This window comes from Acinonyx jubatus, chromosome C1, assembly GCF_027475565.1.
Source record: "Acinonyx jubatus isolate Ajub_Pintada_27869175 chromosome C1, VMU_Ajub_asm_v1.0, whole genome shotgun sequence".
NCBI classification, from domain to species: domain Eukaryota; kingdom Metazoa; phylum Chordata; class Mammalia; order Carnivora; family Felidae; genus Acinonyx; species Acinonyx jubatus.
The window spans coordinates 183,833,570-183,855,334 of NC_069381.1; the positions used below are offsets into that span (position 1 = coordinate 183,833,570).

Below are 21,765 nucleotides of genomic sequence, written 5' to 3' on the forward strand. Positions count from 1 at the left end.
AAAATGAAACATGGAAAAATACCAAAGACATAAAGATAAGAGGGTAGCAAAAATAACCCCCCTCCAACAAAACGGGAAACATTCGAAAACTATGTATTTATCAAAGGAAATGGGATACACACATTAAAGACACTTTTCAAAAGGAATACTGCATTATTAATATCTAGCACCAAAAGGTTTTTGTTTTCAAATGATGAAAGGACACAAGCATTTGCACTAAAACTGACCTATGATACATTATAAAACTACAAACTATTACTTATTAGAGTACCAAAGTGACATAAAAGCAATAATAAAATCAAAGTCTTCCATAATCCTGTCCTTCACAAAAGTACTGTTGTTGGTATTTGGTAAACAAAACCAACATTTCTCTAAGATTTACTATATTTATCAGTTACAAGGTAGGAAATTCAGAGATGAGGTTTCAAAGCTAGAACCCTGAGTCCCAACACATGATCTTAAGCATTATGCAATCCTACTAGTGTCAAGGCTAAAAAAATTTGAATGTTCCAGAATGTAAATGGTATGGGTATCAAATGGCAGGGGATATAATGTTGCTCCTTTTAACATTTTTGAAACTTACTGATTTCACACTTATTCCAGGAAAGAAGCCATTGATGACAACATGAATGGAATCTTGCAGCACAGTGGTTCGAAACCTTTCTAGTAAATCTCTTTTAGAACCCAAACCAAAAAGCACAATGTTGAACCCCAGGCTGTTAGGAAAGATAGCATTCATGAAATTAAAGTTCAGTACCTCTTACTTAATTTTTTAGAATTAACTAGTTTAAGTTTATAAAAAATACAGAAAGAACTAGGATGACTAAAGAACTACATTGATTCTCAACTTATACAAGGTAAAAGCGCAATTTTATTATTATCTGTACACCAAACTTACAGGTCCAGCGTCAGTAACTTTCTCTCCAGCTCTTATTATCTTTCAGGTGATGGATGGCTGGAGGCAAGGGAGAACAACAGGAGGCACAAGGCACTAAACAGTTGTACAGGCTGAAGCTGAGTTTTAATAGATTAAATAGGAAAAGTAAGCAGAGGCCAAATCACAAAGGTCTTGTTAAGTCAACTAAGACATTAGATTTTATTTAAAGGACAATGACCATTTAACAGTAACTAGTCAGGTGTTAACTGAAAGGTTTTAAGTAGGAAAGTAGCATGATATTTTCACCCTGGCTGAATAGGGCGAATGCACAGAAGAAGGGGGAAACTGCCAAAGATGATGAGCTTGAATTAGGTGTTATGGAGAAAAATAGAAGTTATCAAGAGCTTTACATGTCAAATCAATAGGATTTGGAGCGTGATTAGATGTAGAAGGTGAGAGAAAGGGAATATTTCAAAATAACTTGGTTTTTTTTGGCCTAGGCAACTATGTGGATGAAGTGACTTTCACTGTGCCAGGCTGCAGGGGCAGGTGGCAATGAGGGGTTTAAGAGGAGTTAAATTTTATATATATTGAATTATTTACAGGACATCAACATGGAAACCCTCCAATATACACTGATGTACCTGTATATGCTGCTGAGGAGTGAGATCTGGGCTGGCCTGGAGAAATCATGGGAGTTATTCACATGCAAAAAGCAACCAAAGCCCAGAGAGTGAATGAGAAGAATTAGAACACCAAGCACCTAGGGGTCAAGCTAAAACTCAACTCCATGATTGTTTATAGAAGTCTATCAGAAACAGTATTTATGTGATGCTCTGTAGCAATGCAGGGGAGCCTAGGATAGAAGAAAAGCAATAACCCCCAAAGTAGAGATAGATGGTGCAAGGTAGCAGCACCAGAAAAAAAAGTAAGGGAATTCAGAGAGTCGACAATTCTGTTAAGTAGCTGAATGAGGTATAGGCTGGGAAGCAAAGTCAAACAAGTTATCAGAGTTGACATACTGGAAGGAGGAACTGGTGGATGCTGCGGGATGGGATCAGAGTGAAGAGCTACTTTACAAATTTATAATGAACAGATCTATAAAAAGTTATTAGGAGAAGCTGAGGTCCTAGCAATGAAGATAGGCATAACTCTTTGATGTATTACTGGCAAAAGAAAGCCAGGATCAATTGAGGAAAATTGTGTCAATTTCTAGTTTTACTGCTTGGTGGACCTGACTTCTTATTTATCCCTATGACTATGTAACTGTGAGTATACATGTACAATACCATACATTTTAAGCACTTCCTTATACTAAGATCCTTTTTAATAAAAGTGTAAAAGTAATTATAGTAAAAAAAAAAGTTTTCCTTTTAATCATTGTTCTAATTGTTTTAATGGGAATTTGAAATTTAACCTGAGGTATCTGAAAAATGGTAAAATTCAAAAAATATTCAAAGAAATAATTTTAAAATGGTAAAATGGTATTTATAGGACAGATAAAAACCTGAAGATCTATAGCACATGAATACAGAATAAGATTAAAATATATATATATTCTTTTTAGAAACTTTGCTGTGGAAAACTGGATTAAAATCTAACTGAGGGGCACCTGCGTGGCTCAGGTGGTTAAGTGTCCGAATCTTGATTTCAGTTCAGGTCATGATCCCAGGGATATGGGACTGAGCCCCACATGGGGGCTCCACATGGAACGTGGAGCCTGCTTAAGATTCTCTCTTTCTCTCTCTAACCCTCCCCTGCGCTCTCTCTTAAAAACAAAGAAAAAAATCTAATTGATATATCTTATCAGTCTTGACAGATTAGATTTTTCAATATTTTTACAAGTAATAACAATTCTAATAAAGGCTATTTTACCAATGGCTTTCATATATGATAAACTTAGACACATTTCTTGAAAACTAGATTTTCTGAGATGAGTCATACAATATGACATTTCTACATCTGAGTCATCAAATTAGGAAAACACCTATTTTTTCACAATTTTATATGTAAAAATATATCAAGTTGATTGCAAAAAGAAAATTAAATGTTAGATTGCTTTGATTTTAACACACAGACATGTAAATAATAGTACTTACCGTAACTGCAACATCCATTTATGAAATAATTGTTCATACTGTTGATTTAGTTGTTTAAGTTCAGCAGAAAAGGAAGGAGAAACCTTGCTCAGTAAGTTACGCAAAGTTTGCTTTAAAAAAAGAGGGAAGAAAATCACTTTCAAACCACATACATCAAAATCAACAGAAACTAAAAATATTTCCTTAGAGGTAGACATTAGAAGAGGCCATTAGTGGAAATATTACTTTAACCAGGCTTGGTAATGAGTTCATCAACTGAATACACATACTATTTACGGTTTAAGTATTTGTTTTCTTAAAACTTTTTGTCTAGAACAATATCTATGATTATAAATTCCAAATATAAGGCTTTAATTTCTAAAAAGATCATTACCATGAGGAGATGATTAAACCTGCCTCCCAGCTTTGACAACAAATCCAGACAGACTTTTTAAAACCTATGAATTTGAAGAAATGTGAAAGCTTAAGGTAACAATATGAATTCTCAGAAAACATTAAAGTTTCTTTATAATTCACCATTATCACTAATAAAATAAACTTGTATCACTGCTCCTCTAAGTATCAAAGCTACTTCTAACAAATCCATCTTTGGTAAGTATGGCAAAGTTTTTTTTTGTTGTTTTTTTTTTTTTTAAGATTTTATTTTTGGGGCGCCTGGGTGGCTCAGTCGGTTAAGCGTCCGACTTCGGCTCAGGTCATGATCTCGCGGTCCATGAGTTCGAGCCCCACGTCAGGCTCTGTGCTGACAGCTCAGAGCCTGGAGCCTGCTTCGGATTCTGTGTCTCCTTCTCTCTCTGCCCCTCCCCCATTCATGCTCTGTCTCTCTCTGTCTCAAAAATAAATAAAAACTTAAAAAAAAAAAGATTTTATTATTTAAAAAAATTTTTTTTTAATGTTTGTTTATTTTTGAGACAGAGACAGAGCATGAATGGGGGAGGGGCAGAGAGAGAAGGAGACACAGAATCCGAAGCAGGCTCCAGGCTCTGAGCTGTCAGCACAGAGCCTGACGTGGGGCTCGAACTCATGGACCGCGAGATCATGACCTGAGCCGAAGTCGGACGCTTAACCGACTGAGCCACCCAGGCGCCCCAAGATTTTACTTTTAAGTAAGCTCCACACCCAACGTGGGGCTCAAAGTCACAATTCCGAGATCAAGAGTCACATGCTCCACTGAGCCAGCCAGGTGCCCCAGTATGGCAAAGTTTTTTAAACAATAATGTAAATCAGCTGAGGAAGGTACACTGCCCTGTACCCAAAACTTGGAAATTCATGCTGGTGAATCAAATACAGCTCACTTTTTAGAATGAAAACCCTAGCAAAAACCTGTATATGTATTTTACCCTGGCACTACCGTGTTTTCGTGATTCTACCCTTTAGGTAAAATATTCTTTTATTTATTTTTAAACCAGACATTTAAAAATGTCTTTTTTTTTTTTTTTTTTTGAGAGGGGGGGGAGGGGCAGAGAGAGAAGGAGACACAGAATCCAAAGCAGGCTCCAGGCTCAGAGCTGTCAGCACAGAGCCCCACGCAGGGCTCGAACTCTCAAGCTGTGAGATCACAACCTGAGCCAAAGTCAGATGCTCAACTGACTGAGTCATCCAGGTGTCCCTAAAATATCCTTTTAATACTAAAGGCTAGAATTGCAGTTAACATCCCAGGCACTCGGGTCTATTTAGGTCTTACTTATCCACACACTTAAAGAGAAACAGGACAAGTTCTAAGTAACTGGTAAGTGGGTAGTTTTAAAAATTTTCTCTCATTCCTTCTGAAGTTTAGAGCTCTGAAAAAGCAGATGAAGCACTAGTATCATTTCCAGAGGTCAATTATAGCAAATTATCAGAGCATACTCACACTTGAATGTGAACTCCGGAAAGTTATCTATAAACTTTAATTTCAAACTTTAGTGTCTGTGGAGAATCACGCTATTGGCCCCAATACTTTCCATTTCCCTATATCCACACCCTCTGCCATGTGACTTTGCCTCCCACTAAAGAGGTGGAGCCTAGTTCCCTGCTCTTTGACTTTTTTTGCAGCCACATGATTTGCTGTGACCACTAGGACAAGGCAGAAGTGACACTGGGTCAGTTTTGAGCCCAGGCTATAAGAGGTCTTGTGTTTTTCCACTTCATACATCTCTGGCATCGTCATGAGAAGAACATGCCTCAGCTAGCCTGCTGGTCCAATGAGGAAGAGAGACATATGGAGTAAATCCTTGATCGGCCAACCCCCACCTGACCCACAGACATGAGAAAGAAAACATAAATGCTGAATGATACATGCTACTGAGACTATATTGGTTAGCTATGTCCACAATCACTGAAAGACCTTCCCCTCCCTCATTATTGATAACAGGTGTTTAATAGAGGTCTTTCTGCCTCTCAGTCCTATGAAGTCCTGTTCTGACTCTAGACCCATTTATCCTCCCATGTTGCTTATACAGAAATCTATGCACTAAGTAGATGTTAGTGCCATCTCCTCCCTAGAACAACTTGGCTTCTTGATATGTTTTCATCAGTCTCTGATCTGAGTCTCAATACACCAGGTGACAAAGACAAAAACAACCACATAGCATCGTCTTCCAGCTCATGGCAGCTTACTCTATATTCTCCTCTTTTCCGTATCTTGAAAACTCTTGTGAAAAGCCCTGTATACCTTCGAAAACTGCAAAAAGTCTCAATATTCTTTTTTTTTTTAAGATAGCATTTTTTATTATTTTTTAAAATGTTTTTATTTATTTTTGAGACAGAGAGAGACACAGCATGAGCAGGGGAGGGGCAGAGAGAGAGAGACACACAGAATCTGAAGCAGGCTCCAGGCTCTGAGCTGTCAGCACAGAGCCCCACACGGGGCTCGAACTCACAGACCGTGAGATCATGATCTGAGCTTAAGTCGGATGCCCAACCGACTGAGCCACCCAGGCGCCCCAAAAGTCTCAATATTCTTTGAGCCAATGACAATCATCTCTTCTTGATTCAGATTACCAACCCCACTTTCTACTCAAAGACTTTCTCAGATGGGTTCTGTCTTCTCTGTTAGGGACATACCAGTCAAAACCCTCAGTCAAAATACCTCAAAAACTGGTATTTTTTATTAAATGAGATACCAGAACCATAGTATATAGTAACTTTATCTTACTGTACCGAACAGGTTTTCTGTAATATCAAGAAGCAGCTTCCCTCTGTTCTTTGTAACTAAAGGTCTGTAACTAAAAGAGTCCGGTCAAGGTCTTTATTTTGTGACCAGTGTGAAGTTCAATGAATATGAGTTAAAGAATAACAGAGATTAATGCTAATGGATAACAAAAAAACTATGGCCCTGATGATTATCATAAATCCTGAAGAAATGATAAAGTAGAGAAAAAAAATGTAATTATAGTATATCAAACAGAATTCAAATCTATTGAACCATTTACATATAATGAAACATATAATAGTTATGTTACATTAATTTGTGTTTCATTTTATCAGGATAATTCTGCTTGTGTAAACTCACTCTTCACATTTGCTGCTTATGCAGTATATTTTTTAGCTCACAATAAAAAAAAAAAAAATGTAGAAGTAACGTTTCTTGCAACATACCTGATCCAGTTTAGCTCGCTTTAGTTTCTGTAGTGTTCTGTCAGAGGTTAAAACTTTTGAACTGCTATGAGCTTCAAAATATTCTTCTACTAAATCACTCTGAAAGTGGATAGAGCAAAATCAATTCTTAGTTTCAGATATTTATTTTATATCAAAACTAGACAGTAATATCAGAATAAGATATGTGAAATATTTGGCAGCATTTTCTTTTTGCAGCGATAATACAGATTAAGGACCAAGCAAACTTAATTCTATTTAATTCTAGTAGTAAAACTGAGTAACTCTTAGGATCATAAAAGTTAAATGACTACATTGAAGTAGTCTTCACAAAAATGATTCCTAAGTTCCAACATAAAATTTCTATTTAGACTTAAAAAGTGGGGGGGGAGGTGGCTAACGATCAGGACCTTCATTTTGCCTCACACAGTCCTAGCAAATCTGTTAATATTAGTACAGCTAAGGAACTGAAAATGAGGAAGAACTCAACAGCAGAGTAAAAAAAAAAAAAGAGCTGCCTACCATTCCAGTAAAATGGCTTACTACTTCTTCCACGAACTTGGGGCTAGACTAACCTCCACGGTGGTAAGAAGGGCTGGAAAACCTTTCAAGCAGTAGGCTTCCTACATTGCTCTGATTCTTTACACCAAACACCAGATAATTAGCCTTTCCTCAGGTCATGGTGCTTACAATGTTCTTTCAAACAACTCAACATGGACCCACAGCACTTCACTTACTACTTAAACTGACTTGACCATATCAACAATGTTACAAAAACAAAACTATATAAAAAGGTATACACTGAGAAGTCTTGCTTCCAGTTATCCAATTAAAATTTATTTAAAAGCTCATTTTTTATACAACTGAATTGAGATGTCAGCTTTAGCACATGGCATTGATACATGAGTATGGATGCAGACAGGCCAGAACAGAAAGTTCAGAAACAGACACAAATATATACGGGCACTTATGTGAAAGACTGAGAAAATATAGAAAAGTAAAGGAAAAAAATATATTAATCCCCCATTTGGATCTCTTTTCTTAGGGTAGCTTATCTTTAAGATACTGCACAATTTTTCTTTAAGATTAAAGTCTCCACTTACTGTTTTATCTCTTTTCATTTTCTTAGAAGGTGTTCCTTTACAAACAGGAGCTGAAAGTACTCTATTCTGAGATGGAATCTTTTGGCTCAATATGACTTCATTAGTGTCCTCTTCATATTCTTGTGCAACTCCTTCATCATCTTCTGAGTTGGAAGCAGAATATTCACTTTCACTGTCAGAATGAGACCTTGGAACTGTGGGGCAAAAAAGCAATTGGGAAAATTTGACAGTCTGACAAGAGAGGCATTGAAGGGTAATGGAAAGAGCATGGACTTTGAAATAAGAGAATTTCACTTCTGGTTTTGTCCTGATTTGCTGACGATTTCACCAGAGCTAGTTATATAAAGTTTTCTGAGCACTAGTTCCCTCATTTATCAAATGAGGCTCAAAGTGCCTGATTTAATGAACCACTGTGAAGACTACATTGAAATGTATATAAAGCAACTAACAATGCCTGACACCCAGGAACTGTGGCAGAAAATGCCAATCATACCTAGTATCATTCTCTTTCCTTCTTCCTTGCTAACAGAACAGTTTTGTAATATGTGGCAATGTGTCTCACCCTAAGAGAGAAATAATCATGGTAATTATCTTTTCCTTTGCCAGATACTTGTTTTCCCGCCTCTTTTGCATCTAGGATTGGCTACGTAACCCTCTGACCAATGAAACTTGAGGGAAAATTTGCTAGAAGCTTCTGGGAAAGATTTCCCTCACTTATGGAAGCCATTTATTTATACCAATAGCTTAAAGCTATAGAAGCCATTTTGCAATATGAAGCATTCAAACCAAAAGGTGAAAAATGCTGGTAGCAAAGCAAGAAGACAGGCAGAACCTGGGTCTTTTACGACACTGTTGAGTTAACTCAACCATGGAACTGTGTATCCCTAGGCTTCTCATGATGTGAGATAATTAAATGTCTATGGCTTAAGCCATTATCGTAGAATTTTCTGTTGCTGCCTATACTGGAAACGCCATCCTGACTCAATAAATGGTAGCTACTATAAAAACTATCAATACATAGGCACATTCCATCGCAGAGTTGATACAATAATTTTGCTTTTCCTTAAGTTTATTTATTCTGAGAGAGAGAGAGAGAGAGAGAGAGAGAGAGAAAGGGAGGGAGGGAGGGAGGGAGAGAGAATTCCCAGCAAGCTCTCCACTGTCTGCACAGAGCCCAATGAAGGGCTCAATCCCACGAACTGTGAGATCATGACCTGAACTGAAATCAAGAGTTGGACGCTTAACTGACTGAGCCACCTAAGCACCCTTAAAATAACTTTTAATTTCCTAGAAGGCAGGACCATGTCTGTTTACTTGGCTTTGTATAGCATTCAGTACAACTATGAATATTTAAACTGGTTTCATTATAAGATTTCTAAGCAAATCAATAAAACCACTTACAAAACTGTCTCAAAAAAAAACCCTAAAAGGTGTGTTATTTTATTGGAGAGACATTTTAACTAACCTTAATATCTATTGACTATAATGTAAAAGACATAATAAGTATTAAGTGTTGGAGTTAAAAATATAAGAGAGAGTTCTTGGCCTGAAGGAATCTACAGTTTACTTGAAGAAATGAACATATCTTTTCATGAAAAGAAGTTAAGTAGTGACAATAACAGATACTAATAGGAGGGTGCCTGGCTGGCTCAGTTAGTAGAGCATGCGACTCTTGATCTTGGGGTGTTCAAGTCCCATGTTGGGTGCAGAGCTTACTTAAAAAAAAAAACAAAAGACAGTAAAGCTAACACCTGTTAAGCACATATTAAAGTCAAGCACTATACTAAGTACTTTTGACATCTTTTATTCCCTTTACTCTCAGAACTACGGGGCTGGTACCATTATTGTCCTTGTTTTGCAAATGAAAAAAACAAGCATAGAGAGGTCTCTAAGTGGCAGACTGAAGATAAAAAGCAAGCAGTCTAAGACTAGAACTATATACTTAACTATTACTGCTCCTCGTTTAGGTGCTTCTTTTTATAAAAACTCAGTTTTGTTTTGTTTTTTTAAGTTTGAGAGACTGTGTCCACACAAGCAAGTGGGGGAGGGAGAGAGAAAGAGGGGGAGGGGAGGTGAGAGAAAGAGGGGGAGAGAGAGAGAGAGAGAGGGAGAGAGAAAATGAGAATCCCAAGCAGGCTCTGCACTAATAGCTCAGATTTGAGATTTTGAAATATTTAACTTTAGTGCAGAGACCAATACAGGGCTTGAACTCAAACCGTGAGATCATGACCTGAGCCAAAATCAAGAGCTGGATGTTTAACTGACTGAGCTAGCCAGTTGCCCCAAAAAACTCTTGTTTAAAAAGAAATACATACCTATTAATCTTTTCCTTATACCACTAGGTGCTGTTGATAGAAATTCGCTTTTATCGTTGTTCTGTTTAAAAATAAAGCAACATAGTTTCAATTATCAAATAATAATGATGACATAAAAATTAATGACGGATGAGTGGAAGAGGCTAGAAAAGAAGAAAAATATTTTCTTTTCATTAGACTCCCTTTGAATTAGATGAGCCTAGTTCCTAGAAGTAGAAAACAATGACAAATTAATCTGTCAGGAAAAAACGGTACAGCAACAAAACAATACAACAAATTCCAAAGGATTCTTTAAAGTGATTCTACACGTTGAATGCCAGACATCTATAAAGTATGTAAAGAAAAAATGTATATGAGCCTTTTGAACCATTTTCACCCATCAGATGAAAATATTTTTTTTTAAAGTGGATAATATCCAGTGATAATGAGTAAGCAAGGAAATAGGCACACCTATGCATATGGACCTTTTAATGTGTTAGCAATTTACTGGTGGTAAAGTATTACCTTCTTTGAGGAGGAGAGGAACAGAGATCTTTACATTTTATGTCATTATTTAAAAAATTTTAAATTCTTTACAGAAGTATAAAGTCTATTTTTCTTTTCCTCACAGAATATAATACTTAAATACCAGTAAACTGCTAGCACATTAAAACGCCCACTGTTGTATATAAGTTAATTTTTAACAATACTGATAAAAAGATAAAGTACCCTGTGTTATTTTGGCAATATGAAATTGGGACAAAAAACTTAAGTCTGTTGTCTTGTGATAGGTTCTTGGTGCTAGTTTCAAATGTTAATGAATTCTGATTTGGGAATACTAAGAACAGTATTATAATAAATGAACTGAGCCCAATGAGTATATAACATAAACTTTTTTGATCCAGATCCTTAAAAAATGTTTTTACATTTTGCCATCTTGATCCAGTACACATGTGCACAGTTATATAACTGAAATAAATTATAATGAAGTAATACTTACAAAATAGAAATTTTCAATTTTATAGTCTCTTACTTTTTAAACTGTAGGTCATGTCCTACTGAGCTCATCTCAACACCGTGAGTTGAGACAGCCTGCCTCCATATAGCTTAATTATCAGGTCTGAGAACACCAATGTCAAAATAACTGTTTCAGAAAATTCTTGCTCAAAAAGGTAAGGCTATAACTTACTTCAGTGTTTGCTACAGAAATTTCTGCAAACTGATTTACCTAGACAATTTGGGTAACCTGTTCTCCAATCAAGATAATAGATTACTCAACAGGGCAAACAGCTTATCACATAAAAGTTCATTCATCAAGATGTAGTTCAAGACCCTCTCCTTACTGCGTCCACCAATCCTCAAATACATGTAATGAATTTTGTCTAATACAGATCAATTCCCCATCTTGATAGTCATGCCTTAAACCTTTTAAGCCCAGATCCTCAAGCCCTATACATACTCTCTCCTGAACTCTCCCTTCTAAGACAGTGCATTAAATCTGTTACAGAGGTTGTCTCTCATTGTGGTAGGTTTTGTGATGGTTTCTTAGGGAAGTGACAAGATCCACTAATGTGCTGTGATCCATACCTTGAAAAAGAATGTATTAATATATCTAAATTCTTTTTTTTTCTTAATTTTTTTTAGCGTTTATTTATTATCAAGAGACAGAGACAGAGCATGAGCGTGGGAGGCGCAGAGACAGGGGGAGATGCAGAATCCAAAGCAGGCTCCAGGGTCTGAGCTGTCAGCACAAAGCCCGATGCAGGGCTCGAACTCAAACTGTGAGACCATGGCCTGAGCCGAAGTCGGACGCTTAACCGACTGAGCCACCCAGACGCCCTAATATATCTGAATTCTTGACTGGATTAGGGGAATAGGTTTTATTCTTTTATAGTGATACAGTATACAAGATATAATACAGGAAAAAAGCATTGTTAAAGACAAAGGAGGCTCTGACATGTCTAATCTCACATCTAGACTTGCCTAAACAAGACATTCACATGTCACAGGCCATAACCATGGCCCTGAATGTCTACACTCACATTCTTACAAGGGGTTCCCAAACTTAGCCTATACATAAGTCCAGGCATGTCTAAATTTATAGGCACCCAGGCCTGGACACACTCCACACTCACATACTCACTGCCCTGGATTCATTCATGCCCATCTGGGTTTGCTCATATCCAGGCAGGCCACTTGACAAGGCATAATGAAAAAACAAAATCACACAAACACAAGAGAGGATAAAAATTGTCATTTTTTTTCAGCTACCCTGGAAAGAGTTTACCAAAACCAACTTTGTTTTCAAATGCAAATTATGGGGGCTTCTGGGTGGCTCAGTTGGTTAAGTGTCCCATTTCAGCTCAGGTCATGATCTCACAGTCCATGAGTTCGAGCCCCATGTCAGGCTCTGTGTCTCCCTCTCTCTCTGCCCCTCCTCTGCTCATGCTCTGTCTCTCTCTGTCTCAAAAAAAAAAAAAAAAAAAAAGTAAATTATGAAAAAAAATAAATTATGAAAGGATAAATAATCCACCTTATGAAAGGTGGATTTAATGGATCTTGCTATTAGTCCCTCAAGAAACAAGAGAACATTGTGTATAAAAGCAGAACAAAACAAAACCCATAATATTTCCAGGCCAGCTCCACTAACTTGACATAGGGATAGTTCTGACATAGAAATAGCACAACAGTTGGGTCTAGAAGACCTGGCTTCATTTTCCAGCTTTCCTCCTTCCCAGTTAGACGAACTTAGACCAGTCACTTCACCTCTCTGAACCTCAGATTCTTCATCTAATGTAAGGTGTGTAATTGGCAAATACTGTGTATTATAAAGCGCTATATAATTTAAGAGATGAAGTGGATATTTTCATGACTTTGAAACACTAAGGTTTTTGCTTGTTTCAGTCAATTGCTTACCTTCACCTGAACTTTGTCTGAAGCAGAATGTCCTAAAAAATAAAACAAATAGACATTACTTACCATGATACTTCACTTTTCATCACAGTCTAGTTTCATTCAACTGCCCCACAACTGTCCACAAACTGTAAGACTTCCAAATCCCTAAAGCCTTATTTCAAATAGAATGTGGCAAAGCAAATCTTCCATGAACATTTGGGTAACTCAAGCAAATGATAATAGGATTTTAAGGGTGTTTCTAATTGGCCCTATCAATCAACTTCAATCAGCAGATATTTCCCCCTTTTACTGATAGCTAAATATGGGTATGTGAAGGCACAAATTGGGGGTATTAACTGCATTTGGTTGAATAAATTTTCAGAACAGAAGAAAATATATACAAACACAGACAAGTAAAAAATATATAACTTGAAGCAACTATGAAAACTATCGAAGAACCAAGGTAAAATCTTACCCTTGCTACATTGAGGAATGTTTATCATAATTTCAGGATCATTCTTCAAATTAACTGAAACATTTTTTCTTGGTGTTTTTGCTAGTTCTGAAGCTGTAAACAGAAAAAAGAAATGTAGAAAGCAATCTTTAACAGATGATTAAGGGGTGGATTAAGATTAAGCAGATGAAGGGGGGAAATCACTTTATTTCACTTATATAAATTCTTGGGGGGGGGAAACCCTGCCTGCTACTATTACCAGGAATATAAATAAACCTATCTATATTAAGAGTACTGCCTCTTTTACCTTAAATCTTCTTTCAAATATCTATAGGTTGTCTAAATAAATAAATAAATAAATAAATAAATAAATAAGGCTTTGACCTTACTGCTTTCTAAACTGTCATTCTCTCTCCCTGTCCTTTCCATCAATAATTTTACACTCCTTCAATTTCTTTATCATATATACTTGAGGCATATCTTTGTCAGAGGGTAAGAAAGAATGGCCAGAAAATGGGATTTAAATCAAGTGGAAGCTGTGTATATTTAAAACTGTACTTTAAAAACTCTTAAATCTCCCATAACATGTGGTATATTTTGTGTCTAAAACTATAATACACGTGAATAATGTATAAAATATAGCATTGAGTGGATAACTGTTTCTGTAATGGAGCATCAGATTAAAAAGTTGGCTTCTAAACATAAAAGGCCATTTTATATGAAAAATATAATCTTTACCTTTAAAAATGCTTTCTCGAGGCATCTGGGTGGCTCAGTCGGGTAAGCATCTGATTCTTGATTTCGGCTCAGGTCATGATCTCATGATTTGTGAGTTTGAGCCCCATGTTGGGCTCTGTGCTGACAGCACAGAGCCTGCCTGGGATTCTCTTCTCTTCCTCTGTCTCTGCCCCTCCCCTGCTCTCTCTCTCTCTCTCTCTCTCTCAAAATAAATAAACATATTAAAAAAGGTAGTACATTTGTGGGGACTGTCATATTTTGGATCAATTTCAAGTCTGGAGGATAAATTGTGTGAAACAAGTTAGAAAGAGCTTCAGTCAGTAAAGTGGCTTTAATTTACATGAATTCAACTATACTTTTTATTAAAAAAGAGGGATATAATTTGAATAGCATATATATTCAAAAATATACCTTTTTTCTCAGTGAACAATGTTCCAGTGTGTGTTAAGTTGGGAAATGTAAATCTATTCCTTAGTTAGGCTCCATTCCACATGCCTCTCACACTACTGAGAAAGTAACTACAGTACAATATATTTTTTTTATTTTTTTTAAAAGGTTTTTAAAATTCATTTTGAGAGAGAAAGAGTGAGGGAGGGGCAGAGAGAGAGGGAGACAGAGAATCCAAACAGGCTCTGTGCTGTCAGCGCAGAGCCTGATGTGGGGCTTGATCCCATGAACTGTGACATCATGACCTGAGCCGAAATCAAGAGTCAGAGGCTTAACCAACTGAGCCACCCAGGTGCCCCATATTGGAAATTTTAAAACAAAATTTTAAAATCCTCTTTGCCTAATGATAGCTTCTCATTAGGCTATTATTTGATCCTATCAACCAATCTATTTTCAATTTCCCTAAAGTCATCTTTCTCCAAGCTGCTGAACTCCTTACTGTCCTCTCTACTTGGTATTTCTACCTTTGCTCTTTTGTTTGCATTTATTAACTCATCACAGATATGTATTTTACAAAGATTCCCAATCTAACTCCTAGTGTACTTCTAGACCTGTATCTTGGTTAGACCAATTATATTGAATCATTTATACATAATAACATGTGATTTTCTGGCAGGTTATAATTATTTTAAAAATACTAAGGCCTTCTACTTCATTGATACAATTAGATGTAAACACAATTAACAACAATAAATAAGTCAAAGAAACTTTTTTTTTTTAAATTTTAGGAACGTACAAGCAGGGGAGAGGCAGGAGGTGGGGGGAAGAGAGAGAGAGAGAGAGACAGAGAGAGAAAGAGAGAATCTTAAGCAGGCTCCACGTTCAGTTCAGAGCCCAGTGTAGGGCTTGATCCCATGACCCTGGGATCATGACCTGAGCCGAAATCAAGAGTTGGATGCTCAACCGAATCACCCAGGTGCCCAAAGATACACTTTAAAGAAAATCACAACTAAACACAAGTCCAAACTAAATACAGATTTTGGAAAGTACCATCAGTCTCAAATTATCCAGAAAGCCATCTTTTTGTGACTGTGAATTTCTTTCATTTGTGATGACAGAAATGCCTAATATAACAGTACTGAAGTTTCTTGCAGCCCATACAATATAAGACATATATCATGGTTATTATGTGCATGTGGATTATCTACTTGAAGAACTTCTACTTGATTACTCCTCTGGGGCTCCTCTCTTCACTATTATTAGTTCTCTTTCTCCAATGTTCTTTGTCCTGTTTCATTGTTTTGGGGTTTCAGGTTAGTCTTGGTGTCTATCTGATCCTTTCTCTAATAATTACTTTAGCATTTCTTCTCTGGTTTCTCAAAGATCCTATAAAGAATGCAGTCATTTTTACAGACTGAAAAACTGTTAATTTCTTAATGTGCATTATGAACATTAAGAAACAGATCAATTCATGTCAATTATTGTATGTACCATGTTAGGTTCAGAATTAATAATGAATTTCATATTATACTTTTCAGAAAAGCTGAATACTGCAAATGATTAAATATTATAATGTTTAATATTCAGTAACACAGATGTTATAATTCTTATATATCCCTCATCAATGTAAACACTTAAGTTTTTCACTTGATCTTGAATGTTTACCTGGTTACTGGCCAGGATGATTGCATATATCGGTGTTCTGTAATTATAGATTATAAGCCCTATTATACAACTTGACATTTTACTGGATAATTATTGTTCCCTTGCTCTTGACTTCTTGCTGTTCCCAGACCTTCATATACTTATGGATCTAATTTTCAAACTACTTTGATATGTTATTTCCTTTCCTCAAAGCTTTCAAAAATGACCCCTCATACCACAGGACCCAAATAAAGTGCAATCTGAATTTTTTAAAAGAATTGAATTGATAGTTTAATTTTAATGTTGTATGTAATTTATTTTAGTCTAGTTTTCTGAAAATTAGTAATCCATGTAAAATTAGTATAAGTGGTAACTTGAGTAAGAAAAAATATTATAACAGCCCATTTGTAACAATTTTATACAGTTTTCTACAATACAAACATTTTTCTGTATATAGTATAAAATTCTTAGTCATTAAATTCAGATTATCTGTGACTTAAGACGCTCATTACTTAAAACTTTGTTCAGGACCTATGGCTAGATGTGGGAAGAAAAGAGACACAGGATTCCTACTGTGAGAAGCTTAAAATCTAGCTGAGAACAGAAGACATCTGAGCAGGAGCATCTGGGTGTCTCAGTGGGTTAAGCATCCAACTTCGGTTCAGGTCATGATCTCCAGTATGTGAGTTTGAGCTCCACGTCCGGCTCTGTGCTGACAGCTTCAAGCCTGAAGCCTGCTTCAGATTCTGTCTCTGTCTCTCTTTCTCTGCCCCTTCCCCACTTGCACTCTCTCTCTCTCAAAAGTAAACAAACATTACAAAGAAAAAACATCTGAGTATGAAAAATAATTGGTTTTACATATGCTTGAAAATATGATACAAAACGATATCCCTCATTCTTTTAGGGAATGCATTAGGATGATAGTTAAATACACCTTCTTAGAAAAACAACATACCTAATTTAGCCATCTTTTCAGAGTGTTTTCTATTCTGAAAAGAATAAACTTTATTCCCACCATCTGCAGCAGAGCCATTTTTCAAAGATTCTGAAAGAGAAAAAGCAATATGCATTTTGGGAAAATAGGCAAAATTAACAGGAAAAATAAAATTTTAACTAAAAATTTAAGATCTGTAACCCTGTCTTGCATAAAGGTTTAACAATACATATTTATACATAAAATATTTAAAAATAGATGACAGACTATGTTTATATAAATCTGAAACACAGAAAACACATTATTCTTCACAAGTACACAAAAATAAACATATAAACACACACACACACGCACGCACGCACGCCCCACCCCCCCTCCTCCCCAAACCCTCCAGACTAGAGGTATATGCATTCAATTCATGATACTGCTGCCCCTGAGGGAAAACAGAAGGGGCTCTATTAGTTGTTTTCTTCTTGAAGTAAACACTGCCAAGTACAATTCAGTTAATTGACACTGAGACAGGTAACAGTTGTTACATGGTGGAAGCTCTCTTACTATCAAGACTATGACCTAATTTTCATTCTTCAATCATCCCTTTTTTTAAATTTTTTTTTAATGTTTATTTATTTTTGAGACAGAGAGAGACAGAGCATGAACAGGGGAGGGGCAGAGAGAGAGGGAGACACAGAATCTGAACCAGGCTCCAGGCTCTGAGCTGTCAGCACAGAGCCCGACGCAGGGCTTGAACTCACGGACCGTGAGATCATTACCTGAGCCAAAGTCAGATGCTTAACCGACCAAGCCACCCAGGAGCCCCATTCAATCATCCCTTTTAATAACAACAGCTACCTACAACATACCGGATACTCATCGCTAGTAGCCTACTCTCTGGCATAGTAATTCTCAAAGTGTGATGGGGGGCTGGGGGCCAAAACTATTTCATAACAACACTAAGATATTATTCGATTTTTTCGCAATCAAGAGTAGATCATAGGTATTCCAGAGACTACATGATGTGTGATGACAACACCATCCTGTGGGCTAATGGAATGTGTGAAGCAGATATGAAAATTCAGCTGTCTTCTATTAAGCCAGACATTAAAGAGATTTGCAAAAATATAAAACAAGGACTTCTTCACTAATTTTCTTTTTGGAAATAGTTGTTTTTCAAATCTAAATATATGTAATTCAGGTTAACATCTAATGGGTTTTTTTATTGTTATTATAAAACAGTGCCAGACTGTTCCGAAGTTGATGTTTACTATCCTTACTATTTAAGAGTCCCCACAGTCTATGCCCTAATACTTGGCATTATCTTAACTCCTTAATCTTTGCCAATTGAGTGGGTATAAAATGAATCATATGGGGACAGTTGTTTTAATTTCCCTTTCCCTAATTGCTAATGAGGTTGAACGTCTTTTCACATTTGTTATTTCTAAAGAGGAAATATCTTTTCCTCTATCCTATGACTTGTCTTTTCACTTCTTTAGGGTGTCATTTGATGAAGAGAAGTACTGAATACTTTTTCAAATAGACTTTATGTTTTAGAGCAGTTTTAGGTCTAGAGCCAACCTGAATACAAGGTACAGAGATTTCCTATATACCTCCTGTCCTCACAAACGCACAGCCTCCCCCACTATCAACATCTCACCCCAGAGTGGTAGATTTGTTACAATCTTGAACCTACACTGACACTTCATTATCACCTCAAGTCCACAGCTTATATTAAGGTTCATTCTTGATGTGGTACATTCTATAGACTTTGAAAGAAGTATGATGACATGTATCCACCACTGTAATATAAGATACAGAATAGTTTCAATGCCCTAAAAATCCTCTGTATTCAACCAATTCAGACCTCCCATCCTCTAACCACTGGCAAGCAGTGATCTCTTCACTGTCTCCACAGTTTTGCCTTTCCCATAATGTCACACAGTTGGAATCATAGCTATTGGCTTCTTTTCAGATTGGCTTCTTTCACTCAGTAATATGCATTTAAGGTTCCGCCACATCTTTTCATGCCTTGGTATTTTTTTTTTAAATGCTGAATAATATTCCACTGTATGGATATATCAATTTATTCTTGGTTAACTTTTTGGTTGTTTCCAAGCCACGGCATGAACAAAGCTTCTGTAAACATCTGTGTGCAGAGAGTGTGTGTGTGTGTGTGTGTGCGCGTGCATGCATGCGCGTAGGTTTCTGAATGGATATAAGTTTTCAACTCATATGAGTAAATACAAAGAAGGACAATTGCTAGATCATATTGTAAGAATATGTTTAATTTGTAAGAAACTGCCAAACTGTCATTCAAAGAGCAGTACCATTGTGTAATAAATGAGAACTCCTCTTGTTCCACAGCTTTGCTAGCATTTGGTGCTGTCAGTGTTTTGAATTTTGGCCATTCTAATAGGTGTGTAAGTGGCAATCTCATCATTGTTTAAATCTGCAATTTTTAAATGACATATAATGTTGAGTATATTTTGAGTTGAGTAAATACAAATCACTAGTTGCCATCTGTATATCTTCTTAGGTGAGATGTCCTGTTCAGAGCCTCTGCTCATTTTTAAATCAGGCTATCCATTTTCTCACTGTTGAGTTTTAAGAGCTCTTTGTGTATTCTGGGTAACACTTCTTCAACAGATGTCTTTTGCAAATATTTTCTCCTAATCTGTGGTTTGTCTTCCTGAGAAGTGCTGAATTTTAATAAGGTGAATGTGTCAACCTTTTTTAATTACATTAAAAGAAATTCATCTATAATCAAGTCAAAACCATATTCTTGTATTTTCTTGTAAAAGCATTTACAATTTGCTTTTCATACGTAAATCTTAAATTAAGGTAATTAACTTGTTTAAGATGGGAGGTAGAGATCAAATTCTTTTTTCATTATGATACCCCATTGTCCCAACACTGTTTACTGACCAGTTCATCCTTAGCAGAGTGATCTGCAATGCTGCCCCTCTCTTATATCTAATTTTCACATACATTTAAGTCTGTTTATGGCAAACCTGTACTTATGTACCTTAAGTGTCTGGCGCAGAGACAAAATATGAATTTAAAGATACTGAGTAGTTTCTATGTAAACTAAATTAAATGCTTTAGAAATATTTGATTAAAGTTATTAGTAAGCGCAGTTAGTTTCAAATCAGATATGGGTGAGAAATCATAAAAGATTTAAGAAAAAATTTGAAAAAACACAAAAGCACACTACACTGATACTGCATCAAAAGTGTCTTTAAATGTACAATCTAATGGAGGGAAATGAAACCTGAAATCCCAAATGGTGCATTATGGATATGCTGTCTAAAAAAACCCAACACCAAAATCAAAAGGTGATGCTGTTCTTCAACCAGCTGACTTCTAGCAAACTTCTACTGAAAGAAAAGACTCTGGTGGGTATGTGTTTGTGTATGTGTGTGTATATGTGTGTATATATATGCTTATATATAAAACAAAATGTTTAGAGTATTTTTATGAATTTTCTGGTTCTGATATTTTGAATGACTAACAATGATTCTAATCATATTGTCCAAGAAGGTTTTTACTATATATAGAATTTTTCTTTTTTTAAAGGACACTATTTTCTTAATGTTTATTTATTTTTGAGAGACAGAGAGAGAGAGAGAGCATGCTTATGTGAAGAGAGCGTGAGTGGGGGAGGTGCAGAGAGAGGGGGACAGAAGATCTGAGCAGGCTCGGCGCTGACAACTATGAATATACAAATCACAAAAGAAATTAAAGTGGGTAATAAATGTAACAAAAAATACTTAATTCTGATGAGGGATCCTAATACTAGTTGATACAATCCTTCTAGAAAGCAATTTGGCAACATGTATGCTTTATAAAGTTCATACACTTTCACCAGTAATTCTACTTCTAGGACTCTCTTATGAAGAAATAAGAGATCTAAACAAAGATTTATGTCCCAGGGTAATCACTACTGTATTAGTTAAAATAAAAAGTCAGAAACAATCCAAAAGTCTAATAAAGGCCAACTATGTTGTTTATATATCAGAATGCAATGTTATTTCTGTAATACACCATTTCACACCCATTAGGATGGCTATTAAAAAAGAAAAACAGGGGCGCCTGGGTGGCTTAGTCAGTTAAGTGTGTGACTTTGGCTCAGGTCATGATCTTGTAGTTCGTGGATTTGAGCCCTGCATTGGGCTCTGTGCTGATAGCTTGGAGCCTGGAGCCTGCTTTGGATTCTGTGTCTCCCTCTCTCTCTGCCTCTCCCCTGCTCACGCTCTCTTTCTCTCTCTCAAAAATAAATAAACATTAAAAAACAATTTAAAAAGAAAAACAAGTGTTGGTATGCATACAGAGAAACTAGAACACTTGTGTTGTGTCCTGTTAGTAGAAAAGTAAATTGGTGTAGCTGCTGTGGAAAATAGTATGGAGATTCTTCAAAAATTTAAAAATAGAATTACCATATGATCCAGCAATTCCACTTCTGGGAATATATCCAAAAGAATTCAAATCAGGGCCTCAAAAAGATATTTGTACACCCATGTTCATAGCAGCATTATTCATAGTAGCCAAAAGGTCGAAGCCACCCAAAAGTCCATTGACAGACGAATGGAAAAACAAAATATGGTATATGCATACAATGCAATATTATTCAGCCTCAAAAAGGATGAAAATTCTGACACTACAACATGGATGAACCTTGAGAACATTATGCTAAGTGAAGTAAGCCAGTTACACACGCAAAAATACTGTATGATTCCACTTAACATGAGGTACCTGGAGTAGTCAAATTCA

The 21,765-nt window shown here is 36.3% G+C and overlaps 1 protein-coding gene across 4 annotated transcripts in view; it reads right to left on the reverse strand.

Annotated features, from left to right (window-relative positions):
- Nucleotides 1–21,765, reverse strand: part of ORC2 (origin recognition complex subunit 2) — a 43,817-nt gene that overhangs the window by 12,716 nt on the left and 9,336 nt on the right. For 3 of the 4 annotated variants that reach the window (XM_027053691.2, XM_053215540.1, XM_053215541.1), the window contains 8 exons: nt 17,023–17,112; nt 13,320–13,412; nt 12,866–12,897; nt 9,971–10,031; nt 7,656–7,849; nt 6,556–6,654; nt 2,977–3,086; nt 584–716 (listed from right to left, as the gene is read on the reverse strand). In XM_027053691.2, the coding sequence (XP_026909492.2) occupies nt 584–716; nt 2,977–3,086; nt 6,556–6,654; nt 7,656–7,849; nt 9,971–10,031; nt 12,866–12,897; nt 13,320–13,412; nt 17,023–17,112 (812 nt within the window). The remainder of the gene's footprint in view (nt 1–583; nt 717–2,976; nt 3,087–6,555; nt 6,655–7,655; nt 7,850–9,970; nt 10,032–12,865; nt 12,898–13,319; nt 13,413–17,022; nt 17,113–21,765) is intronic. The other variant, XM_053215542.1, reaches the window with a different exon arrangement.